We start from the raw sequence: 26713 nt of genomic DNA, 5'->3' as shown, positions 1-26713 counted from the left end.
GAGTGCCCTAACCCCCAAAGAGCAGCAGAGCGGAAGTTAGGAAGCGGGTGGGAAAAGTTAGTGTTTGGACGCCCCCAACCGGCACACCTCTGTGCCTCCTGACCTCCCTGAGCCCTCTCTGCAGCCCTGAGCATCGCTATAGATTCTGCCCCATTAAACAGATGGGGCAACTGAGGCGTGGGGTGGGTTAGCTGCAGCCAGTCTCTCATCTAAGAATGAGGAAAATCAGCAGGAGGCCGACTCCCCTCAACCCGAGCCGTGCAACTCCCACTCACTCCCTGAGCCCCGGTCCCTTCATCTGCAAAGTGGGCATACTGTCTCTGGCGTGCCCAGCCTCGTGCTGGACCCAGAGCCAACGAGAGAGTACAGGAGTCATCCTGTCGACAAGAGAAGAGACCCCACGCGCCTGCCAGTGGCCCCTGGAGAGACCAGGCCCCTTCTCTCTGCTGCGAAGGGGGCAGGAGGAAGCGAGTCACAGCTGCCTGCCCCCCCCCCCGCCCCTGAGGAAACCCTGAACCAGAGGCCTGAGTGTTTACAGCCCTCTCTGGGCAGGGGGTAGGTTACGTCATGCCAGATGTTTGTGAAACTGGCTGAGACCCAGGTCTGAGACACACTTTGCAATCCCAGAGCCCCCCCTCAGGCCATCCCTCCCTCCCTCCCTCCCTCCCCCCAACCTGACTCCCCTTGGCTCAGTTGCTGCTTGGCCGCTTTCAGCTGTATAGATTATTCAACCCCCCCTCACCCTGAAAACTGAAAACAGCCCCAGCCCCGTCCTGGAGGTGGGATTCTCCTTTCTCGTGTGGGAGCCCCAATTCCCTCCTCTCAGCCCCCACTTTCCCCCTTTGACTAACGCCAACCTCCTTCCTCCCCTCCCCCTCTCTCCACCCTCATCCTCCCACCCCGCTGGAGCCAGCCTACCCTTTGCCACCTGAGGACCCCCAGAGACAGCAGGAACGGATTGAACAGCGTGGGAACGTCCCCGGGCATCCGCCATGAGGTCACCAGTCGGCCCTTGAGTGGGCTCCCAGCCTTGCCCTCCGCTGGCCTCTTGTCTGCCTGTCAAACAGGGTCCAGTGTTGGCCCCCAGGTCCCTTTGGTGGGATGGGGGGGGTCTCTGACTACAGTCTCCCCCCTCCCTATTCTGCCATGCCTACCTGGAAGGCCCAGGGCTCTCATCTTTCTTATCTCACAGAGCTGCCAAGAAAAGAGCTTGCTAACTCATTCACACTACGGGGTGTTTGGCTGATAGGGCTCTCGGGGCTCAGCACCTTTGGGGATGTGCACTTCACCCCCTAAAGCCAAACCACAGGTGGCCAGTAGGAAGGAGGGGAGTACACGCCCCAGATGTGCGTTCAGCCCGCATAGGGTTTTCAGATTGTTTTGCATTAGGTTCCAATGTTAAATAATCAAAAGACTGACGTATAACTACATTTCCAGTTTCTCAAGGTAGAAGACCTCTGGGCCCATCTTCCCATGGCGTCAACCCGTGTGGCACCAAGAGGTCACAAGTGCCCCTGATCTCTATCCCGCGTCCGCCTACTCTCCCCATTTTATGAAAGGAAGGAATCACAGACTTCTGCAGCCACTCCCGGCAAGGTCCCCAAATGCACCCCCTTTGCAGTCATCCTTGTTGGGGAAACAGGCCCCAAGAAAGCAGAAGCATTTACCCAAAGTCCCATAGCAGCTTACTGGCAGAGAGGTAGGCCAGAGCCCAGGGGTCCCCACTCTTCGGGGTCCAGAGCTTATCTGTCGGTGGGGTGTAAGGGCTTTGGGGGAAGGAGTCCGCTCCCCACCTGGCCACCACATTCCCCCAGCAGGGCCCCGGCCACTAGACCAGGAGCTCCACGCGCTCCAATTTACTTCTGGCCCGCACCCAGGCAAGCAGAAACGCTCACTAAGGTACGTGAATAAATGAATGAATGAATCGATGAAACACGAACGAGCAAATGAACGAGGCAGTTCCAGCTCTGTCCAATCCAGGTCGCCTGGGGATGGACTGAGAGGTTTCCACGTTGGTGGGATGGGCCCGTTTCGTGGAGATTAGAGGGGACCCCTATATTGCTATTTCCGGTTCGCTCACGAAGCTCTGGCCCCAGGAAGTATGAAGAAATGACCCAGAAAGAGGAAGGCAAAGTTGCCAGAGCCCCTGTGAGAGCTGGAAGCGCCTTTAGTGACCAGTCCTCTGTCTCCTCCCCTTTCACCGACGGGGAGACTGGCCACCAAGCAATTAGAGTCCTGCTGCTGCCTCAGGAGGCCGCGGCGGGTCAGGACAGAGCCAGGAAGCAACATCAGGCAGCACCGGGACTGCGGGATGGGGGTCCTGAGCCCCAGGTTCTAATTTGAGGTTCAGCCGCTGCCTGGCTGGTGTGACCTGGGATGACGCTCCTGCCCCTCGTTTCCTCCTCTGCAATGAGGGCCTGGGCAGAATCGCCCCAGCTCTGATTAGCGGCAGGGCCAGAATGGGGGTTCCAGGCTGCCCGGCAGATGCCCCCCTCTCACTCTCTTTTCTGGAGGCAGCACCCGGAAACAGCGGAACCAGAGCAGGATGAGGAAAGCATAGCCCCGAGCGGCCCCGTCTCCTCCCCGCCTCCTCCCCGCCTCCTGCCCCAGGCTGTCAGCTCTGACCTCACCTCTCTGGAGGCTGAGGGTGATGAGAACAGTCTGTTTGGCAGGTTGTGGGAGGGGAGGGGAGGGGGGGCACAGCGCTGTGCTCCAGCTGCTGCCTGGCCTTCCAGCGGCCTCGCTGGGTCCCACCCCCTGCACACATCCCTCCCGCCCCGAGGATCCTGGAGACCGTCCAGGCTCAGCTGACTGCCGACCTCTCGGCCCCTTTCAGCGGTTCTCTGACTCCAGCTCCTGGAATCCCTACGCTTTCTCCCGGCCTGCCCAGCCCTCCAGAACCAGAAGGACCTTACCTTCAGAGACCATCAGGCTCAAACTGCCATTACCCAGAAAAACGGGAGCGACTTTTCAGGGCGTCCTAGCAAGTCAAAAGCAGAGCCCCAGGCGTCTGACCCCCGGATCATTTACCTGCCCCGGCCCCCAAGCCAAAAGGTGGCTCGGCGGCCCAGCCCCCCCGGAGCCCCTCTCTCAAGGCCCTACCAGGCACACAGATGACCCCCATGGCAGAGCCAACCCCGGTCTGGACGACCCTAGAGCGTATCAGAGGACCTCAGCCCGCCTCCAACCTGATTTCCCTTCCCCTTCACCTCCCTGTGCGCCCACACCCATGACCCAACTACCGAATCTGCCTGCTTCTGGTCGGTCAGTGAGTCTTGGCCTTTGCTTGGTTCTGATTCCTCAGGCTCCTCTGATTGGAACTGGAGGTAAGAAGGAACAAAGCTTAGCCCGGGTTATTCGCCAGGTTCCGTTCACATATCCGCCTTCTTACCCATCCATCCAACATCTACCTAGCATCCAACATCAATAGACCCGTGTGTTGTCCATCCAATGGTCCAACGTCTGCCTTACGTTCTCCACTCACTAACCCATCCAGCATCCATTTCCCACTCATACATCCAGCCTCTATGTATCCATGGTCTCCCCATCCAGCCTGCATGCCAAGTATCCTTTCTCAACCCACACAACATCCATTCGTCCACCCATTATCCGTATTCCACGTTTACCTCTCCACACACCATCCATCCATCCGTTCCAGTTCCATCTCATGTTCATCCATCAATCCACCCGTCGCCCCATCTATCATCCAAGCAAACATTATCTACCAATCACCTGTTATCTGCTCCACCCTCACCCATCTAACTTTCCATCCAGCATCTTTTTACCATTTATCATATATGGTTATTGTCCATCACCCATTTACACATCCGCCGTCCATCATTCATCCATCATCCCCCCGCCCCCCCGGCTAACCCACCCATCCTCCATTTGGTCCTTGCAGGCACCGATCACTCATCCATTGGGGCTGAGCTCCTCCCGTGTGTCTGGCCAGGGCTAGAAGTGCAGCGATAAAGTAGGCACAGCCCCTGCCCTCACGCAGCTCATCTTTCTTTAAGGAGGAATGACAGCTGAGTGTGACCAGAGTGGAGGGCAGCAGGACCACCAAGCCCAGAAGAGAAACCATTACCAACCGCGAGGTGGGGTGGCTGTTCGGGGAGGGGACCTCAGAACAGGGCACTTGATCTAAGAGCTGAACGACGAACAAGTGTCCTGGTGAGTGAAGAGAGGGAAGGGAAGAGCATCGTAGGCAATGGGAACAGCATGTGCAAAGGCGGGGAGATGCCCCTGGAGAGCTCTGCAGCCGGCTCAGTAAAGTAGAGAGCAGATCTGGGCCAGAAGGAAGGCCAGGAGGAAGCCATGCAAGGATTTTCATAGAGGGTGGCCAACTGGAGCCCCCAGTGACAGCAGCTTCTTGGGGGGGGGCTCCAAGCCCCCCAGCCCCCCTTTGACCAGGAGGGTAGGACCAAGCTGGTTCATCTCTGCAAATCTCGGGTCTGTGCATTGAGTTGACTAGAGAATAGATTGAAAAAGCCTCAGGGAAATACAGGGAAGGGGACTCCCCAGTATGGCCATGGGCACAGAGGCTTCACCAACATGGCCGTTAAAAGCGCGGGCTCTGGAGTTAAAAGTCTGATCTGATTTCTCACAACGTATACATGTGTGACTTCCGGCAAATGGCGGACTGAGGCTGAGCCTCGGGTCAGGCTGAGGCATATAGATGGCAAAGCACATAAAACACCAAGCCCAGGGCCCGGCACACTGGAAACCCTCCCCTGTCATCCAGGAGGGAGGCAGCATTGGGCTGCACATCAAGGAAGTGAGGGGGCTTGGATGAATGAGCAGGAGCCTCCATATCACGCCAGTGGGTACCTATGAGGGAAGAAGTTGGTCCCATTTTACAGGGTAAGACCAGGGCAAGAGAGGCCGGGCGCCCAAACCACACGCTGCATTCCCAGTGAGCTGAGGCCAGGTTGCCCGGCCTCGGCCTCCAGGACCCCTCCCCACCCACCATCTTCAGGTAGACGCTCCGGGCAGCACCCGAGTACCACTGACCCTGTGACCCTGCCCCTGAGCCAAGGAGGCAGGCAAGGACTTGGTGAGCTCCTACTATGTGCCAGGCCCCAGACCTGCACATAGTAGGCCCTCATTTAACTAGCCTGTCTTAGCACTCAACTCAACCCAATGAGCATTTGTACAACCTCTTCTCTGTGCCCGAGAGGAGCTGTAGGGGCCAGAAAGGGGTAAGTGAAGCTGTCCTACATTTGAGGAACTTAGAATACAGAAGGGAGGGACGCCTGGGTGGCTCAGTCAGTTGAGTGTCCGACTTGAGCTCAGGTCATGATCTCACCACTCATGAGTTTGCGCCCCGCGTCGGGCTGTGTGCTGACAGCTCAGAGCCTGGAGCCAGCTTTGGATTCTGTGTCCCCCTCTCTCTCTCTGCCTCTTCCCCACTCGTGCTTTGTCTCTCTCTCTCTCAAAATAAATAAAGATTTTAAAAAAAAAAGAATACAGCAGGAAAGTCAGGGGGACTTGACCACACTGGTTGCCGTCCCAGCCAGGGTCAGGTAAGAGCCATCAGAGGCAACACAAGCCAAGGACTGTGCAGCCAGGAAGGGAGAATGCCTGGTCAGAGCACCTTGCTTGAAGCGGTCCACCCCTGCCCCAGCCCTGACTAGCTGTGTGATCTTAAGTGGCTTAACCTCTCTGAGTATCAGTTTCCTTATCTGTAAATAAACAGTGCCTTTCGCATCAGGTTGCTGTGGAAACTGAATGAGGAAAACACCCACGAAACCTTCAGACCGGGGCTTAGCATCTAGTAAATGCTGGTCAGTATCACTGCGGGGGCGGTCGGAAAAGTTTTGGTCGGGAGGAGGGATTAGGGCTGAGCCTCGGAAGGCGTGCACTTGTCCGGGTGAGGCTGACCTTTCAGGCTGCCCCTTGGACGTGACACTGACTTACCTCCCACTCTGGCAAGCTGGCCCCTCTGCAGGGCTACTGCTCCCCGGCTGGCCCATCTCCTCCAGACCTAGCCATAGTCGAGGTCTCCGGTCCACGTGTCACTTTGGTCTTTGGCCACTGGGTGGAGACGTAGTCAGGGCTGGGTGGCTGGGCAGAGCTCTGGGGCCACGGCCCAGCTTTCTGTCCGTTGACTAGGGTGGCCTCCACCCAGCCGTCAGGCTGGCCCTGTCGCTCTCGCTCCAGGGTACCGTTTGTGGCTGGGGAACCCACCTCTGGCCCCGAAGCCGTGGCCAGGGTAACCCCGTGTCCAGCTGGGTCCTGGCGGGGCAGCCGGGCCTGCAGGAGCTCCAGGAGGCCTTCCCAGTCCAGCCTGGGAAGACGGGAGGCGAGCGTCGACGCCTCCATGCAGGCCCAGGCCCCCTCTCGGAGTGCCCCGAGGAGGCCCACGAGGTCCCTCCAGTCAAGCTCGGGTCGCCTCTCAGGGCTATGCCGGTGTGGGCATGTTCCCTCAGCACCCCGGCCCGTGGTGGTGGGGGTCTCGGGGCCTACCCTGGAGCTCTCCGGGGGGCTCGTAGGCTGGTGAGGACACAGCTCTGGCAGGCTGCCCAGCCTCTCTCCATGTATCTGTGAGGGCCCTGGGCACCTGGAGACTCCTCCTGACTCTGCCGGCCCCCCGGAGACTGTCTTGGGCCTGCCCGGCCACTTTCCAGAGATCTTTCTGGCCGCCGCTCCCTCTCAGGGGTCCAGGCTGATGTCCTCGGGGGCAGCGAGGACCCCTGGAGCCTCCGGTCCCCTTCAGGCCGCCTCTCGGGGCTCCTGGGATGAGGGGGGCTCCGCTTGGCTCCGCCGGGCCGGCTCTGCCTGCTTCGCAAGGGGCTTGGTTACCTGAGGATAAGTGAGGGGGTGCGTGACGCTCCAGAACCCTGACGGGGTGGTCTCTCTCCAGTACGGGAAACTGGGGAGAGGCAGGCTGTGTCCTCACAGCAGCTGGATGAAAGCGGGCCGCAAAGCACCTAGGGTCTTTCCTCCCCTGGGGTGTGAGCTCTTCCCTTTCACCCAGTCTCCTCACTTTCAGCAAGAGATCTTCAAAATGCTGCTTACTTTCCGGGCTCCCCCCGTGCCCCCCTCCCCGAGATATGATTCCACCCTGGGCTAGCAGGTGCCAGAACTCCACCACCAACACCCCACGCCACTGGGTCAGGCCCTGCTCTCTAAGAGTTGCTTTAAAAATCCAAATCCCCAGCGAGGAAGAGATAGCCCTTAGAGCTGGACTGATGCGTCTGCGGCTTTCCCTGAAAACTTTTCGAGATAGCAGGTGTCTAATGAAGGAAGGGGCCAGCACGGAAGGGCCCTCTTTAAGACAGTAATTTGGGGTCCTTCTCAATTTTGCTAAGAGCTGCTGGCTCTTTGGTCGGGGGAAGCTGGACACCCGCGATTGGGACTCTGATCGTTTCACAAAGGACCTCCCTTCTCGAACCGCCTGCCTGCCACCTGGGGGAGGGAAGAAGTGGTGGCCCACCTCTTGGGGGGGTGCAGGGGCCCGGGGCAGACTGGCAGTGCTCACCTCCCTGCTGAGGGCAGGGCTGGACTGTCTTCGGAGAAGCTGGCTCTGACCTTGGCTGGGCCGCTGCGACCGCCCCTCGTCCCGGGCCTGGAAGGCCCCCGGCGCCTCGGACTTCCTATGAGCAAATGCAGCCGCCCCTCTGAGGGCCCTTGGGACTGTCCCAGCATCCCGGCTCCTCTACTCCCGCCCCCAACGGCGGCAGGAGATGTGGGAGATCCAGGGACCCTCCACGAGCTGGTTGAAGGGCCTTAAGTAAGGGATGATCCTCTCAGGTTCTCAGTTTCCCCTTCTGAAAAATGAGGAGGGTCGACATCGCTCTAATCTACCCACCTCATGGGGTGAAGTGAGAAAAAGGGGTAAACACAGGTAGGGGGCTTCGCCTTGGTCTTGACTGCCTCCCGCCTCACTCAGGACCTCCTGTTTCTGACTCCCACCCCCACCAGCAGTCCACCACTCACCCCTAGATAAAGGTTAGACGGGCCTTTGTGGGAATTAAGGTTTTATCGAGCACCTACTGTGTACCAGGCACTGTGCGCACATGATCGGAACAGCAAACATTTATTGAGCACTTTCTATGTTCCAGGTGCCAAGCACTTGACCACCCCACTTTGTCTCACACAACCGGTGAGGTGGGGGCGGGAGATACAGAGTGTAATGTGCCCCCACTTCCCATCCTTTCTGCCCTTTTTCCTGTCTACATGGTGAGTTTTGGATTTCCCAGACCCGTCTTTTTTTCCCCCCTCCATAACCAAGAGGGTTCCGGCACCTAGCCTTGAACACTCCAGGCCATCTGAGCTGTCAGTAAAGGAGCTCTTAGCAAGGTCGGAAGGAAGAAACATCCTCTACAATTCCAGAGAAGACCAACACAAACTGTCCACGCAAGTGGCACTTCTAAGGCACCTGGACTTCAGGCACGGTTGCCCAGTCCAATGAAGATAACCTCTAAGCTGTAAAAAGTCCCTGGTTTCAGTCCACCGTCTGCTTAATAATTGGTAGCCGTGGCTGTTAATATTTAACGTGACCCGAGAGGTAGGAACCAAACAGAATCTGGGCACACCTCTCCGCTCCCGTAGGTAAGGTCACAAAACCAAAGACCCAACTACTCCGGTGGAACTTTATTTCAACAGGTCTGACTTCATCTAAATTGACCAAGGGAGCTGGGTCTCTAACGGCTGACGTGAGGGAAGCCTGAAAGAGACCACTCGGTGCCAGGCCTCCCGCCGAGCCAGCCAAAAGGGAAGGAGGGGGGACCTCTGCGCAGCCAGGCCTGCCTTCGGCCTTGCCTCTGGCTTGGGAACTGCACGGAAACTCCACCGGACACTTTGGAGAGTAGAAAAAAATACATATATATGAATTTGGCATTTTTGGGGTGGTCTTACAGCTTTTCCAATGTCATTAGAACCAGACCCATAAAGTCCGTTGAGATTTTAGCAGCTCTTAGAAGACTGACTCAGGGCGCCTGTGTGGCTCAGTCGGTTGAGCGGCCGACTTCGGCTCAGGTCATGATCTCGCGGTCCGTGAGTTCAAGCCCTGCGTCGGGCTCTGTGCTGACAGCTCAGAGCCTGGAGCCTGTTTCAGATTCTGTGTCTCCCTCTCTCTGACCCTCCCCTGTTCGTGCTCTGTCTCTCCCTGTCTCAAAAATAAATAAAACGTTAAAAAAAAAATTAAAAAAAAAAAAAAAGGAGACTGACTCACAGAAAACCAAAGTTCTCTTCCCTGGTGCAAGTGTTTCAGAGTTCGAGGGGTGCCTGGTCAGCTTCCATTTTTAATCTATTTGAGGCGACGGGAGTCCCTTGCTCTGTGAGATCTGAGGTCGCAGAGTGAGTGTTCCACAGAACCAGGCACTGGAGGCTCCGTGAAGCAAAAGCCCCAACGTGGACTGGGTTGGGGGGCATAACGGCGAAAAAAAACCTCAGGGCAGGGCGGACAGGTGGACCGGCCAATGTGCGCTTTCTCGAGTGGATGCGCTGAATAAACTCCAGCGTGCTCAACAATGAGCCCTTCTGAGAAGTTTCCCCCCATGTGGATTTGAGACATGGGAGGAAAGGACTCCAGAAGAGTCCGAGAAGCCAACAGAGACCCAGCCTTTGCGATGCTGAAGCAACAGTGTCCCCTTGGGCCATCAGTGTTGATGTGGCTACCCAAGGGAGAGGCAAAGGAAACACGTTTCCTTTGGAAGCTTGGATGGGCTCCACTCTATTTCCAGAGAGTAGTAAAGGACAAGAGCCATCAAGTCTAGCAAATTCCATGAAGACTCTTTTGAATTCAAGAGATTACAAATGCTTACATGATGCTAAGATAAGGGATTCCAAAGGCATCTGAGGAGGCGGGGTGTGTGTGAAGATATCAAGATATCAAGCCAAAACTCCTCATGTTTAATGTGATAGCTTTTTTTTTTTTTTTTAACCAGTGCCAGACGATGTGGAAGATGTATAATAAGCAGAATGTGATAGCCCTTTAAGAGAAATCGTCCGGGCTCAGGTAGACAATGCTTGGACAGAATAGATGCTCAATAAATACATGTCGAACATAGGGGGAGAAAATAAAAGTATGGCTCTATAGCTAGCCACTCATAAATTTTGGTCTGTCCCTTACAGATACTGAAATAGGTTTTAAAGGCTCGTCTTCAGGGGACAAATGTTTTCCTATTTGGAAAAAGCGCCATACGAGAGGAAAAAATTAATTACGCAGTAGAGTTATAAAACGTTGATTAAAAAGCAAACAGTCTACTTCCCCACAAGGTATACAATAAACATATGCAATTTTTATATACCAATGATACTGCAATAAAGCCTTAAAAAGGTAAACAACTTCAAAGAGAGCAGAATAAAATGAATAGAAGTATCCGTGTAAAGATAACTGAATGTCACAAAAGTACAAACACCTTCCAGACTTCTATTCTAAACACTTGGTCTGTCTCAAAGTTATCCCTGGAAGAAGAAGGAGGAGGAGGAGGAGGAGGAGGAGGAGGAGGAAGAGGAGAAAATTTACTTTGGTTTAAAGACTTTAGTGTCCCTGCCTGAGTATCAGATAAAATCAAAGGTATGCAAAATGATATTGGACCAAAAACAGTCATCATAAGAAGGCCAAAGACAAAGGGAGTTTTTAGGGCAGTTAAACTACTCTGTATATCACAATGGCGGATACACGCCGTTATGCATTTGTCCAAATCCATAGAATGTACATCGAAAGTGAGCCCTGATGTACACTCTGGACTTTGGGTGGTAATGATGTATCAATGTAGCTTCATGGTTTCTAACAAATATTTCATGCTGGTGGGGGGATGTGGATAGTCCAGGAGGCTGTGTATGGGGGGGGGGGGGCGGGGAGGGACAGGGGCTGAATGGGAAACCTCTGTACTTTCCACTCAATATCGTGAACTTAAACCGCTCTAGGGCGCCTGGGTGGCTCAGTCGGTGAAGAGTCCGACTCTTGGTTCAGCTCAGGTCAGGATCTCAGGGTTTATGAGATCGAGCCCCACATCGGGCTCCATGCTGACAGTGCAGAGCCTGCTTGGGATTCTCTCTCTCCCTCAAAAATAAATAAACTTAAAAAAAAATTTTTTTTTTTTTTTTAAACTGCTCTAGGGGCGCCTGGGTGGCGCAGTCGGTTAAGCGTCCGACTTCAGCCAGGTCACGATCTCGCGGTCCGTGAGTTCGAGCCCCGCGTCGGGCTCTGGGCTGATGGCTCAGAACCTGGAGCCTGTTTCCGATTCTGTGTCTCCCTCTCTCTCTGCCCCTCCCCCGTTCATGCTCTGTCTCTCTCTGTCCCAAAAATAAATAAAAAACGTTGAAAAAAAATTTAAAAAAAAAAAAAAAAAAAAAAAAAAAAACTGCTCTAAAAAATTTCTTAATGTGTTTTTCAAAAAGGCCAAAGAAAGAATTACGCTAATGCCGGGGACCACAAAGGTGGTCGCCTGGGTACTAAATGGATAAAACTTACTGGAAAAGGAAATTTGAAGAGTAAGAGATAAGGTTTCTCAAGTAGAGTCCAACCTAAGAGACAATATTGCCTAAAGGAAACAAAGAGGAATTCTGGAATGCAAAATATTACCCGCTCCTAGGGTGATGGAAGGTTCTAAAATTAGGTTGTGCGTGGCTGTGCAACTCAGGCTTAGTAAATACGCTGTAATTCATTGAATTATACGCTGTAAGTTTTGAGCCTTCCAGACCAACTTTTTGTTCTCTGACCTTAACTAATGGCATTCCAGCCCCGATCCTTGAAAAACTCGGAGGCTGGAACTGCTGGAGAAAGAAATCTCAGCCAGATCGGGAGGAAATGTTTCCTTTCCCCGCAGCTGTGGCAAAAGCAGACGGTGTGGGGCCATAAACGGCCCGCGCAGCACTCGGGAGGAGGAGACTCATAAAATACCCGGACTTCAGGCATTTGTCGCCACGTCCCAGGAAAGCGACCTTTAACTTCTAAAAAATTTGTAATGCTGTGCGTTCTCTTATTTAAAATAGGTGGCTTTGGCCATTCGTTTTAAATTGACCTGTCTCTGTTTTCTGAAACGCATGGGGACCCATGAGTTTCCTTTGTGAAAGCGGAAAAGAACCATGGGTAGTTTCTTCTCCCTCATGTAAGAAGGAAAAAATAAAATAAACCTATGATTCTGGATCAAGCAAAGGCTTTGAGAGCTAAACCTTATTTAAATTAAGGGTGCCCGGGGTGGCTCAGTCAGGTAAGCGTCCAACTTTGGCAGTTCACGGGTTCGAGCCCCTCGTCAGGCTCTGTGCTGACAGCTCGGAGCCTGGAGCCTGCTTCTAATCCTGTGTCTCCCTCTCTCTCGGCCCCTCCCCTGCTCACGCTCTGTCTCTGTCTCTCTCTCAACAATAAAGAGAAACACACAAAAAAACCAAAAACCTTATTTAAATTAACATACTAACGTTCTCCCCATTTTACAGATGAGGAAACTGAGGCTCGGGTAGGTTAAATCACTTTACCAGATCCCATAGGTTGGGGAGTTAGATTTGACCCAGGATTTGACCCCCAGCCCGCCTGACCCTGGTCTATTGCTCTTAACCACTAGGCTACACATAGCATCACTTGGTTGTCAAAACACACACACACACACACACACACACACACACACACACACACACACACACACGCGCCTCTGAAAATGTGGAAACAGGGATGAAGTGACTTGCCCAAGGTCACACAGCCAGTAAGTGGCAGGGTGGGGGGTCTGAACCCTTTCCACCTGCCAACCTAGGCCTGTGAGCCTTCCACCTGTCCTGCTGCCGAGCCTCCTCCCCACCCCGCCTGGCTGACCCCGCCCTGAGCTCACCTGCGCTCTTGCCCGAAGAGGCGCTCCACCTCCGCTCGGCCAGGGCTGCGGGTACGGCCCCCGTTGCCGCCCTGGGGGCCTGGCTCCCTCTGCGCCAGCCTCCTGGGCGGGGGGCAGGTCGGCCAGCATGCTGTACTACCTCCCTCTCCAAGTTGTGGCCTGGTCTCCCCAGGGGGCGCCGAGCCCCGGGAGCCCCCGGAGCCGCCCGGCGGAGGTGAGGATACCAGGAGCGCTAGGTCACTGGGGGGGTGGCGGGGCGGGGAGGAGGCTCGAGGTGCATCCCGGTGTCCGATGCACACTTGGGGGGGCAGCACTGGGGAGCCATGCAGAGAGTCGGTGGAGGGGGCCAGGCTCTCCATACTAGTCCCTGGGGGATCCTGGAAGAAAAGGGAGGGCTCAGGGGCCTGGCGTGGTGGGGATGAGAAGGAGGGGGCATCCCGGTGCCCAATGCACACAGGGGTGGGGATGTGGGGGGGCTCGTGCAGAGAGTCTGTGGAGGGGACAAGGCTCTCGGTGCTGGCCCTGGGGAGATCCTGGAACAGGAGGGAGGGCTCTGGGGCCTGGCGCGGCGGGGAGGAGGCCCGGGGTGCATCACGGTACCCGATACATACAGGTGGGGGGAACTGAGGAGGATCGTGCTGGGGGGACTGAGTCTCAGCATCTGATGTGTCTGGGAGGAAGGGAAAGGGATCAAACTGGGCGTGGCGGGGGGGGTGAGGAGGCCCGGGGGGCATCCCGGTGTCCGATGCACACAGCTGGAGGTATATAGGGGGGGTTGTGGTGGGGGTGATTCACTCTCAGATGCATGGGGGTCTGGGAAGAAAGGGAAGGGGTCATGTTGCAAATAGCGAGGAGGGGAAGAAGCTCGAGGTGCATCCCGATGCCCAATACACACAGAACATGGAGGCTGGGAGGGCTCAGAAGAGGTCTGGGGTGCCCCGCGGGTAGCAGGGTACGGAGGTGAAGAAGTCCGGGAGGCACTGTGGTGGCCCAGGTTATGGGAAGAGGAAGTGGCCCGGGGTGGTGGGCTATACTGAGTAGATCCAGAGGAGGACAGGGTGGGTCACGCTGAGCTGGCCTACTGGGAGATGAGGTCTGAGGCCTGTCACCTTGGGTTGGCCGAAGGGCAATGGATGCCCAGGGGACCTCACTTTGCTTGGAGCGAGATGGGGAGGAGGTTCGGGGGCCTTCACTCTGGGTTGGGCGAAGGGAAAGGGGCCCAGGGGATATCTTTGTTAGTACGATGGGGAGAAGCATTCCGGGGATTGTTCCGTTGAGTGGAGCATCGAGGGGAGGAAGTTCCAGGGTTGTCCTGCCGAGAGGAAGATTGCGGGTAGTCTCGTTGAGTAGAAGAGGTTCTGAGGTTGTTCCATTGGGTACAAGAGGTTTTAAGGTTGTCCTTTTGGGTAGAAGAGGTCCTGGGATTGTCCCGTTGGGCACAGGATGCCCTGGGTTGTCCGTGGAGTGGTTCTGTTGGGAGAGGAGGCTCTGGGGTTGTCCCGTTGGGTGGTTCTGTCGGGAGAGGAGGGGCTCTGGCGTTGTCCCGTTGGGCACAGGATGTTCTGGGGTTGTCCCGTGGAGTGGTTCTGTGAGAGAGGAAGGCTCTGGGATTGTCCCGTTGGCACAGGATGTCCTGGGGTTGTCCCGTGAAGTGGTTCTGTTGGGAGAGGAGGCTCTGAGGTTGTCCCGTTGGGTGGTTCTGTTGGGAGAGGAGGCTCTGGGATTGTCCCGTTGGGTGGTTCTGTTGGGAGAGGAGGCTCTGGGATTGTCCCGTTGGGCACAGGATGTCCTGGGGTTGTCCCGTTGGGTGGCTCTGTTGGGAGAGGAGGCTCTGGGATTGTCCCGTTGGGCACAGGATGTCCTGGGGTTGTCCCGTTGGGTGGCTCTGTTGGGAGAAGAGGCTCTGGGATTGTCCCGTTGGGCACAGGATGTCCTGGGGTTGTCCCGTGGAGTGGTTCTGTTGGGAGAGGAGGCTCTGGGATTGTCCCGTTGGGCACAGGATGTCCTGGGGTTGTCCCGTGGAGTGGTTCTGTTGGAGAGGAGGCTCTGGGATTGTCCCGTTGGGCACAGGATGTCCTGGGGTTGTCCCGTGGAGTGGTTCTGTTGGGAGAGGAGGCTCTGGGATTGTCCCGTTGGGCACAGGATGTCCTGGGGTTGTCCCGTGGAGTGGTTCTGTTGGGAGAGGACACTCTGGCGTTGTCCCGTTGGGCACAGGATGTCCTGGGGTTGTCCCGTTGAGTGGTTCTGTTGGGAGAGGAGGCTCTGGGGTTATCCCGTTGGGCAAGTCTTGAAGGAGAGGATGCACTGGGGGTGTTTTGCTGTGTGAAAGAGGTCCTGGGGTGGTCCCGTTGGGTGATTTGTGGGGGAGAGGAGGCTCGGGGGTTAGCAAGCTGCGTGGAAGCAGTCTGGATAACGTCCCTTTGGGTAGAACGATGGAGAGAGGAAGCCTGGGGGGTGGCACTTCGAGGTCCGCTCTGTGGCGTTGCACAGGAAGCCTGGGTCAGCGCTGAGCGGTGCTGCTCCAAGAAGTATCCACTTTCTCCCCGGAGCTTGGCCCAGTGCTGACCAGCACTTCGGCTCCGCCTGCAGGTGTCTGGAGAGAGGAGATGATTTTTTTGTTTTTAACACTGATTTATTTTTGAGAGAGAGAGGACAGAGCATGTGAGCAGGGGAGGAGCAGGGAGATGAGGGAGGACCCAGAATCAGAAGTGGGCTCCAGGCTCCGAGCAGTCCGCGCAGAGCCCGACGTGGGGCTGGAACTCACGAACCGCGAGATCACGACCCCCAAGCGGCAGTCGGATGCTAACAGACTGAGCCACCCAGGCGCCCCCAAGAGGAGATGATGAAGGCAGAGCCCACAAGCCCCTTCTTAGAGGCTCCACTGTCCCTACAAGGGGATTCTTAGTGGCCTCTCTCAAGCTGAGGCTGGGATTTGAAATTGAAACCCAGCCTGACTCAGTCCATGGGAGGTAGGCTCCCAGGGCTGGAAAGGCACATGGCCTGCGGGTCCCGGAACAAATCATAGAGAGCAGTTTTGGCAACAGCCCATGTAACCCCCGAGACGGAGGTGGGGGGGGGGGGTCAGCAGCAGCCACCTAGGCAACTTCCCTTTCCCTGTTCTACTCCTGCGGTTGGGTTCTGAGAAATTCCCCCCATCTCTTCTAATGAGCCTCTTTCACTGTGATAGTTCTAGAAAGCTCCCGTTCCTTTACACCCAGCGAGGCCCTTGCCCTAGAAGCTTCTGTCAGAGCTGCCATGAGGATGGGCTGGCCTTTTGTGAACCTGCAGCATTAGCCTCACCAGGGGAGTTTGCTAGAAATGCAGAATCTCAGCCCCTCACCCCCCGCCCCGCCCCACCCTGGGCACCCTGCCCCGAATCTACTTTTAATAAGATTCCCAGGTGATTTGCATGCACATACTGCATAAGCAGCCCTGGTCTAAGAGATTATTGTAACTGCCCTAAGCAGGCACCTCTTCACAACTCCCGTCCTCATGAAGGGGCCGCCACGACCTTGGTGTCACCCACCAGCCCCCTTATCCTTTGGTCATCCGGCATGGGGTGGCCGCCGGCTCTGTGCGTGTCCCCGGGCCGCTGCTCATCGGGAGAGAAGCAAAGGGTACTGTGGCCTCATCTCGAAGGAACCACAACTGCTGTCGTTTAAAGGCCGTGCTTAAGATTCCCTCTCCTCCTGCTTGGGAAAGCTCTGTCTCTTTCCACACTTTCTGAGCTGTCACCAAAGTCTGAATTTCCGGCGCCTAGCCAGGAGCCAGAACACACAGAGAGCAGCGCTTAAATTTTTCGTTGTTGCCTGACGAACTGATGCCCCAATGTGTGTGCTGTGGGCCCCCAGGTTCGTCGTCCCATTCAGGGAGATCCTTTCCAGAAGGAAACCTGGCTAGATCACTCACCCCTGCGTCCAAGGAGGGACCGAAAAGCCATCAGACTGGAGGAGACTGGGGAGACATGGAGACTAAATGCACTGTGGGTCCTGGATGGGACGGTAGGACCACAGAGGGACGGGGAGTCGAAAAACAGGTGAATACAATAAAGTCTATAGTTTTGATACTATAACGTCCCAATGTTGATTTCTTAATTTTGGTAACTATACCATGGCTCTGGAAGAATGTCAACATCAGGGGAACCAGGCAAGGGGTAGAACAGAAACTCTGTACGCTTTGCAACTCTTCTATAAATTTAAAATGATCTCAGGGGCGCCTGGGTGGCTCGGTGGGTTAAGCGTCCAACTTCGGCTCAGGTCATGATCTCGCGGTCTATGAGTTCGAGCCCCGCGTCGGGCTCTGTGCTGACGGCTCAGAGCCTGGAGCCTGCTTCCGATTCTGTGTCTCCCTCTCTCTCTGTCCCTCCCCTGCTTGTGCGAACTTTCTCTCAAAAATAAATAAATAAACATTAAAAAAAAATTATCTGACAATAAAAGACTGGAAAAACATCAGGGGCTCCCAACTGCATTTGAATTAAATTCCAGAGACTTCCCCTGGCTGGGCAAAGGCTCTGGCCGCCCCCACTGGCCTCCCAGTTCCATCTGGGGAGGGGCCTCGCCTTCTAGTTTTCCATTGTGTCTCCCGGGCTGGGCTTCGGAAAAGTGCTAAGCACAGCAGAGGAGCTCAATGATACTGTGCCGCCACCCTCCAGCTCTGAGCGCCGCCTCCCACGCCGTGCCTGGGTGCTGGCTGAGATGGCGATTGTCACTCCTCTCAGTGCCTCCCAGCTGGGTCATCGCCCCCAACCTTCGCTTCTTCCCCTGCCCGCCCATCTCAAGAATCCCTTTCAGCCTGGCCCACCCAGGATCTGACTTCACTCCTGCAAGCCCCCACTTGTGCACACACAAGCCAAGCTCTACAGATGTCCTAGGGCACTGTGTCCTGTCTCTCTGCCAGCTGGGCATTGGCTAATTCCTCCTGGGCCCCGGGGGGGGGGGGTGGGGAGGGGAGGGGCCTGCCTGCAGTTTGGAAGCCTGCCACGGGGAGGACAGTGGTGACTGACTTCGATCGAGCAGGTCACACAGTGAGTTTCGCCCCACTCCACTGCCTCCGTGTTAGAAGCAAGAGAGCAGGTATTTCGTACAAATCCCACTTGCCTATCAGGCCACTCACATTCCAGGAGGCAGTTGGCTCCCTGTGTTCCCTGTGAGATTACTTCTTCCCATGCACCCTCTCCCCGGTGCTGATGGGGCCAGGCAGTGGGGGTGGGGTGATGACAAGACCTGATGCATGTTTTTAAAAGATGGCTCTAGCTGCTGTGGGGAATGGGAGGAAGAGCGCTGGGCAGCAAAGCGGGGACTCTCAGGGGGCTCTGGCCACAATCCCAGCGAGGGGCAGCGGTGGCTGGGCCAGCGAGTATTGCGCAGAAGACGAGAAGGGGACAGATTTGAGAGGTGTGTTTTCCAGTGGCGCTAACCAGAGCTGCTGAGGATTGAATATAAAGGGTAAAGAAAAGAGAGAAATCGGGAAAACACACGATTTGGGGCCTGAGCTTCCAGCATGCTGGGGACGTGGGACAGACTGCAGGAAAACCAGGTTTGGAGGGAGGTGCAAGTCGTGGGTGGCCCCCCGCCCCCACGCGCTTCCTCTCCCCCCATGCTCCATGCTCCACACGCTCCCATCACCCACACCGGGTTCACAAGTCAGCGAGATGCTAACCCAGGTGCCATGGGCATCTGGGGGCTTGGCCTGCCTGGTAGCCTTTTCCCTTTCTCTGCGCACAACGCCCGCCCTGATTTCCTTTGGGCAATCTCTTCCCCCGCTCTGAGGCCATGAGGTGTGCACAGGGGTCTGACCCCCCCATCCCTGATCACCAGGGCACGGGCACATGACCCATGCTGGGTCCCAGGGAGAACCCTTCCTGGGACTGAGCAACATCTATGGGAAGACTGCACCCTCCGTCTTGGGAGCTGATATGCAGATAGGATACAGCCTGGTACTGATATTGCTCATTGTGCCCTGACTGGGGGAAGGTCTGGGGGAGAATGAAGGCAGCGCGGAAGGAAACATAGCAGAGACCAGATTTCTGATAGTATTTGAACATCTGGATCCAGCCATGCGTGTAAGTCACAAACCCCTAAACTTTTACTTATGTGAGTCATTCCGTTTATGTGCAGCCAGTTTCTGTCAATTGCAACCTGATCCTAACCAACGAGTCGTGAGACGATGTATTTAAAGCAGGTAGCACGGGGGCGCCTGGGTGGCTCGGTCGGTTAAGCGTCCGACTTCGGCTCAGGTCATGATCTCGCGGTCCGTGAGTTCGAGCCCCCGCGTCGGGCTCTGTGCTGACAGCTGGGAGCCCGGAGCCCGCTTCGGATTCTGTGTCGCCCTCTCTCTCTACCCCTCCCCTGCTCGCGCTCTGTCTCTGTCTCTCTCTCTCTCAAAATAAATAAACGTTTTAAAAGTAATAATAAAAATAAATACAGCTGACGTATGGCACACCATGGCCGCTCCTCAATTATATGGGAACTGTTACGATTACTCGGGTCACCAAAGGAGCTGTGCCAGGGGACCCAGATGGCCAGGGAGATCTGGCCAGGCCTCAGGCCATCACCACACCTGTGGTCACGGGGACCAACCTGGCCTGGAAGGACTCACCTTCCTTTCTCTGGCCTGCGGTATCTCCTCCCGCAGGGGCCCGGGTGACGGGACATGGAACCCTTCGGGCACTGTCAGCTCTGGGTCCCTCCTGGGGCTTCCTTGGGATCATCACGGTGAGCTCGTCCCAGCTGGGAGCCTCTTCCTGCCTTTCAACAGTGTCCCAGTCCTGCCGGGGAAGGGAGGAAAAGCATATTTGGAGCCTTTGGGCCTGTGCCCCCAGCACGAGACGGGTAGAAGGAAGGGAAAGGCACCGACATTGAAAGAGCACCTGCTGAATGCCCTGCACTGTGCTGGGCTCCTTAAGGCACGAACTTAGCTAACCTCCAATCAACCCACGAGGTAGGCATGTATGTTGGTGCTCAGAACTCCGCCCAAAGTCACACAGCTGGGAAACAGTTGAGGTGGGAGGAGGACTTGAACCCAGGGCAGTTGGACTCCCTGCAGTGGCACAGCAGCCCCCAGTCCCCAGAGGCACTCCCAGGGTCCAGAGAGAAGTGAGGTCAAAGCCTCGCCCCTCCACTTCCCAGATAGGTAGCCTTAGGTAAGTTGCTTCCCTTCTCCAAGCCTCAGTTTTCTTGCCCCAAAATGGGGCCATAAAAGTCTCTACCTCTGAGCGGGTGGTGAGTCTTCTTGAACCCACACCTGCCATCCCATCACTTCCCCTTGGAGGTCTCACACATAGCCTGCCTTTTCTGCCCTGTGACAGCCCTTTGAGGGGTGAGTACCCCCGGAAGCTCCCAGGCAGATGGCCCCCAGCCCTTCCCTGGGCCCCCCAGCCTGCTCCCTCTCCTCTGTCCCTCGGAGATCTATCCCAGGGCTGGTCATGGAGTTCAGTGGTGTGTGACCAGGACAGGGCTCAGGACCAGTTCTGTCCGAGGTCCAGGCAGCACGCCCGACATCCCGGCCCTCTGTGACCTTGAGAGTTTTTGGAAGGCTGACCCGGTTGGTGATTCACCTGAAACTCCTTCTGTCTTTTCGCAGCCAAGCCCCAGCCCCCTGGGCCCGCCCTGCAGAGACCCCCCCCCCCCCCCCACCCCTCCCAGGCGGTCGGTCCAGCCGGCTAAATCTCCAGAGGACCTTGGCCCGGCTCCCTGGTGTGAGAGGCTCAGCCCTTGTCTGGAGTTGTGGGCGGGACCCCAGGGCTGGCACAGAGGGGCGATCGTGACCCCAGCTTTTCATCCCCAGCTCACCACGGAGGACGAGTCGCTGGGATCATCAGGGGTGTTGCACTCAGGGCTGGAGCTGGTGCCGGAGTCGGGGCCTTCGTCGAAGTTGCCGCTCAGGGAGGAGGCCAGACCCTCCAGGTAGGGCACTGCCTCTTGGCCCTGGCTCCTGGGGGCGGCTGTGGGGCCCTCTGCAGAGGACCCTGCTGACGGGCCCCTGGGAGAAGAGACAGACCTATGACTTCTTCCCCCAAAAGTCATGGGAATTAGGGAGTGATACCCCCACCCAGGGACACACACACCTCGCATTAGAGCAAAGGAGGGAGCTAACACCAAGGGCTCTCTGTGCTGGGCTCTTCACATGGACCGTCTCTTTCAGCTACAACAGTCTCCCTTTGAAACGTGTGTAATGATGCCCATTTTACAGATGAAGACACTGAGGCTCAGAGAGGTCAAGGGACTGGCCAAGGTCACAGAGCTAGGAAGGGCTACAGCTGCATTGTGAAGTAAAGCCCTGGTTTAGGAAGCCAGTCAGGACAGCCACAGGCCCGGGAAGGCTTACAGATGGCAGTCTCCCCAAAGAGTGACCCACAGATTGACCTATAAATTGGAAAGGGATAATGGCCGTGAAAAAGAGGTCTGTGGTCAAATGAGTCTGGGACATACCACACACTTCTCCTACCTCCCCTACCCCAAAGCCCAAGGCCCGCTAGCAAACTAAAGGTGCTGACAAGTCTTGCAAGAGAGATATTCAAATCTGTTTATCCCAGCCTTTCTGAAACATATTTGATGGCAGAGCTGGTTTTTGTTTTGTTTTTAAAATAATACCTCCCTGTGAGGAATGCATGTTCCCCAAGCAAAGCCAATCTGATTCAATTCCTCTTATTTCCTAAACAGGGAAACTGAGGCATGGAGGAGGGGAAACATTTGCCCATGCTCCCTTTGCCCATCAGGGATGGAACTGAAGCTGGAACCCAGGTTTCCGGACCCTCAACCACGACCTCCCAAGGCACCTTGGTCTAAAGAGGGACTTCAGCTCAGGCCTGGGCGTGGAGGGAATCCCAGAGCCTGGAGCAGGTAGGTGGGTGGTAACAGGTGCCGCGCCCCGCCCCCGCCCCCCTCCAGTGCTGACACTGTTTAATCTTTTAAAGCTGTGCAAAGGGAACCAGGAAATGTGAGCGGTGGGGGGCCATGCCCCCTGCGGGGTGGGTGCCTGGCAGCTCCATTCCCCAGAGCAAACTGAGCTAGGGCCCCAGGAACATGCCCACTGCCTGCCTATGCCCAGGCCGTGTGACCTGACCATATGACCCACACTGGCAGCCAGCAGACAGATCCTGCCATCGTGAAGGGGTGCAGGGTGGGGGCGGGTGAGGGCATCCTCCCCTCGGGAGCCCCTCCCCAAGCCTGGGGCTCTACCCACCTCTCTGGCCCTGGCCCAAGGCCCAGGCCCACCACGGACTGGCAGCCGGAGGTCGAGGAACCGAGAGGACCCTCAGAGACAGGCAGGCGGCGAGGCAGGTCGCAGTAAGGCACCTCAGCACCTGGAGGGCTCCCCGGCTCCTGGGGCAGAGTTGGAGAGAGGAGGCAGCTCCTGGCCCACGTGGGGGTTCCCCTCCCCCCCACGCAGCCCCTCCCCCCACCAGGCCGGATGGAAGTGTCCAGGCATCTCCTCCTGGGATCTCAGGCTTCTCAAGGAGAGCTGTCCGTCAGGCTGGAAGCGCCTCTTGGGACCCAAGCCGGGGGGCTGGCGGAGATAGAGGGTGTGTGCACGCACGTGTGTGTGGACAGGTATGTGTTTGCACAAAAGCCCGTGCGGGTGCGAGCGGGCCCACGTGCGTGCGTATGCAAGTCCGGGAGTGGGTACGCTAACACACGCGTTTGCGTGAAGTTCATTACTACATGCGTGTTGCTGCACGCGGATGTGTGTGTGCCGGAGGGTGGGAGGTAAACAAAGGGACACAAAAGCAGGGTGGGTCTTCCGCAGCTGGGAAAACAAGGGTGAGGAGGGGAGGGTGAGGACAAGGACCAGCCCGGCCTGGGGACTGAAGGCAATGGGAGAAAAAGGAAGTCTGAGGTCTGAGGAAGACCATGGAGGAAGGAGAGACTTTCAGGGCTAAAGGAGGGGCAGGGGGCTCCGCGGGTGGGGCGGGCGGGCGGGTCCGGGCCCCAGGGGGCCTGGTGGGGCCCTGAGCCCAAGGCCCTTCTGTCCCTCCCTCGTCCTCAGCAGGGCCACACCTGCGAAGGCTGGTGCCGGGCTCACCCGGGGGGAACGGCCGCTCACCTCCGGGAAGGCCCCCCCCATTCCTCCCCACCTCCCCGGGGTGGCGGGCCCTCCCTGGAGGTGGGAGACAGCGGCCACAGCACCCTGCACCCCGCCTCCTCTCAGGTTACCTGGGCGGCGGGCTCCGCGGTGGCGGCTGGCGGCTGTCAGCACCCTCGTCCCCGGGGGGCTCCGGCTCAGGCCCCCACGCTGCCGCCCTCCCAGGCCTTGACTCTGGGCCGTGGTGGTGGCGGCGGCCGAGGCAGCGAAACCTTAGAGGGGCCGGCTGCGAGCAGGGGCCCCTCATTACTCTTTCATAAGCCGGGGCCCAGCCAAGAACAATGCGGGACATGAAACCGCAGGAACCTGATCCCCGCCCGCTCACCTGAGAGCCGGGCGGGGCGGGGGCCCGGGCACCGGCTCCCCGGGGACCCCGGAGCTCAGCGCCCGGGGCCGAGGCCGCAGCCTGGCCACGGTTCAGGGTGGGCAGAGACGGCCCCGGATTGCAAGAAAGCCACCCGCGGGCCCTGGGCAGCGCCCCGGAGTGGGGCCGGCGTATCCGTCGTGCCGTCCAAGCCAGAGGAGGCCCGTCTGGGTTCAGTTTCGCCCCCTGCCCCGGAGCCAGATTCTGATCAGAACTCAACAGCGGGAGGTGTCAGATCCAGCCTGGCGCCTTGGCCGCCCTGGGGACCTTGCCACATGAATGAGGAGGGAGCAGAAGCGCGGGGTACCAAAAAGGGGTCCAGCCCAGCTGGGCCCAAGCAGGACCCCCCCCCCCCGCCTGTCATGGCACCTCCTCCTTGCTTTCACCCCCAGCCCCCGACACTACCCACTGTCCCCGTGAGCAGTCCCAGTAGCCAGTCCCTGGCTCTGATTTCCTGTCTGGCGGGTCAGCACGGGCTCTGGCCTCAGACAGACATCAGGCCCAATCCTGGCACCTCCATTTCCCAGCTGGGTGACCTCAGCTTGGTGGCTTCCCTCTCTGAGCCTGGGTTTCTCATCTCCAAAACCGGGGTGATAAAAGCACCCACCTCCTAGGGGTGTCACGAGAATTAAACGGGTTAATACTTGTAAAGGGCTTAGAACAGGACCCGGTCTGTACATCTTATGTATAATAAAAAATGTAAAACCATTAAAGAGAATTTCATTAGTGTTAAATCAATAGGATGTTAAACACATTTAAGAATAAATACGCTGAGAAGCGCCTGGCTGGCTCAGTCAGAGAAGCATGTGACTCTTGTTCTCAGGGTTGTGAGTTCGAGCCCCACATGGGGTGTAGAGGTTATTTAAATAAGTAAAACTTAAAAAAAAAAAAAAAAAGAATAGGGGCGCCTGGGTGGCTCAATGGGTTAAGCGTCCGACTTCAGCTCAGGTCATGATCTCGCGTTTGTGAGTTTGAGCCCCGCATCGGGTTCTGGGCTGATGGCTCAGAGCCTGGAGCCTGCTTCCAATTCTGTGTCTCCCTCTCTCTCTGCCCCTCCCCTGCTCACACTCTGTCTCTCTCGCGCGCTCTCAAAAATAAACAAACATAAAAAAAAAAAAAAAAAAGAATAAATACATTGAAAGAGATGTGTGTGCCTGGCAGACAGCAGAACCCTCCCACCTCCCTCCGGGCAGACCCTGGCCTTGACCTGGTGGCCCATGTGATTTCCAGGGATAATCCCTCCCCCATCTCTCAGCCTATAGAAAGCTCAGCTGAGAGCAGAGCACAGAGGCATCCAGGACCCAGGTTCCTAGGGGAGCTACAGTACGCTTCAGGGAGAGGGTTGCCCTGGGACCTGGGGCCACTTCTGCATACTCTCGGTTAGCATAACGCCTGGCACCTTTTAAGCACCCGTTCAGTATGAACAGTGTGAACACGTGAGCTGGCCCCAGGTCTCAGCCCAGAAGTGGCTGGATTGACTCTAGAATGCGGACCTGTCTGTATCTAAGCTTCTCCTCCTGTTCCCACACGTGCCATCTCCCCAGCCGCTGGGGAAGGGCATGTGCCTCAGAGACAGACCCACGGGGCTTTCAGGCATGTTCCCTGAACTTGGGGCTGAGGGTAGAGCGCTGTTATTGGTGGTGTCAAGACAGGTAGAAAACAATCCTCCAGACTGACTTCTCGGGTCGGGAAGGCGGGAGAGAGGAAACTGATGTGTATTGAATTAACCACATGTGACTTGGGCCACACAGTGCCAGATGCCCTGAGTGAGAACGCCCTGTTGCCCCACTTTACCCATTAGGAGAGTGGAGCCAGAGAGGGTAAGTGGCCCCAGGCCACACAGCAGGTAAAGGGCAAACCCAGGTTTGGAACTCTGGCTTGCCTGCTTTCAAAGCTGAACGGCAACTCCCTTATAATGGCCACCTCGTGGAGCCTGACGCCCCGCATAAACCGGCTGCCAGGCTTAAGAGGAGCCTTGGGATCCTCTGGGAATGATGGAGCCATGGGGGCGGGGGGAGGGGGGCGGGGGCAGGTGGGGTCAAGGCTGGAGGGGGTCCGTGGAGATTCACAGGTCCCCTGCTTCTCCTAGGGCTCTGGGTTTACGTGCAGCGGGGCTTGGCCTAAGACCACATGGATTGCCAAGTGAGAAAACACATTCCCTTTCGCTCCTTCAATACCTTCAAGGAGAAAGTCTCCTGTGGGTGCTGGGGTGCCTTTAATGTCTTCCTAACACCCGCCAATCTCCCTTTGTAACAGAGAGACAGCGAGCTTCAGGCTCAGAACCGGCCTTCAGCCGACAAGACTCTCTAGTTAGAATTTAAAGACGTTTCAGATTTTTTTTTTTCGTTCTTCCTTTTTAACCTTCTATATGAAGGATATGATCCTGGTTTTCTATTTATAGGGATGATATAAAGTTGCGTTTCAATATAGAGTTTAAAAGGGTGTTTATTTAAAGAACAATAAAGTAAGTACTAGATTGCATGAGGCTATGGAAAAAAAAAAAATCATAAAAGCAGGAGGAGAGTGACTCACATTTGGGAAACGTACTGTGGTCCCAGCACCTCGTGGAACAGACGGCAGAACCGGGGTTCTGCCCAGGAGGAAGGCCAGTGTCTGGGTTCAGCCGCAAGTGAGTGGCCCAGCCAGGGGCAATCCGTCATGAACATCCCCCATCCCAGAACACCACACCCGCTCAGGAAAGCTGGCCTACCTGGCTCCTCGCTCTGTGGGCCTCCTCGGGGTGAAAGCAGTTTTGACAGCAACCCTGGGCAAGCACGTTGGCCTCAAAGTGTTCACAGGGGACAGTCCCAGCACCCCCCTCCATATTGGCTGAGTCAGGCCACGGCAGCTCCTGCGATCTGATGGTGGCCACCGGGAAGAAAGGGGGGCAGGCAAGGGCCAGGTAATTGGCTGGTGGACCACCCGGAACCCGGCCTCAGCTGCCCCTAGACAGACAAGGACCGAGGAAATAAGGTCATCCATCCATTCATTTCTTCACTCAATAAACACTCCCGGGGCGCCTACGTGGCTCAGTCGGTTAAGCGTCAGACTTCAGCTCAGGTCATGATCTCACAGTTCGTGGGTTGGAGCCCCGCGTCAGGCTCTGTGCTGACATCTCAGAGCCTGGAGCCTGCTTCGGATTCTGTGTCTCCCTCTCTCTGCTCCTCCCCCACCTACGCTCTGTCTCCCCCTCTCAAAAATAAATAAACATTAAACAAAAAAATTTTTTAAACACTCCTGAAGCACCCACTAAGCACCAGGCACTCTGCCAAGCATTTAGACATGTGATTTCTAGTCATTACCACAGTGTTGCTCAAAGTCTGTTCTAAGGACCCTGCATTAGACTCAGCCGAGCTGCTCATAAAATGCACATTCCCGGGGCACCTGGCTGGCTAAATCAGTGGAGCATGTGACTCCTGATCTCCGGGTTGTGAGTTCGAGCCCCATGTTGGGCACAGAGCTTACTTTAAAAAAAAAAATTAAAAAAAAAAAA

At 56.5% G+C, this 26713-nt stretch overlaps 1 protein-coding gene across 1 annotated transcript; it reads right to left on the bottom strand.

Moving 5' to 3' along the window:
- Window positions 1-6457: 6457 nt before the first annotated feature.
- Window positions 6458-26138, bottom strand: LOC115517701 (TRIO and F-actin binding protein). The gene is given in 16 exon segments (XM_030320573.1): window positions 6458-6749; window positions 6751-6804; window positions 7484-7598; window positions 12774-13486; window positions 13488-13559; window positions 13561-13829; window positions 13832-13980; window positions 13982-14235; window positions 14237-14299; window positions 14302-14393; window positions 14396-14806; window positions 14809-15366; window positions 19371-19539; window positions 20564-20753; window positions 21957-22096; window positions 25931-26138. Coding segments are annotated over 16 exon segments (3648 nt in total). The 5' UTR covers window positions 26045-26138; the 3' UTR covers window positions 6458-6464.
- Window positions 26139-26713: the final 575 nt, after the last annotated feature.

Source organism: Lynx canadensis, chromosome B4 (genome assembly GCF_007474595.2).
Source record: "Lynx canadensis isolate LIC74 chromosome B4, mLynCan4.pri.v2, whole genome shotgun sequence".
NCBI lineage: Eukaryota > Metazoa > Chordata > Mammalia > Carnivora > Felidae > Lynx > Lynx canadensis.
The sequence above is the reverse complement of the archived record's forward strand: the minus strand, read 5'-3'. Positions and strand labels throughout refer to the sequence as shown.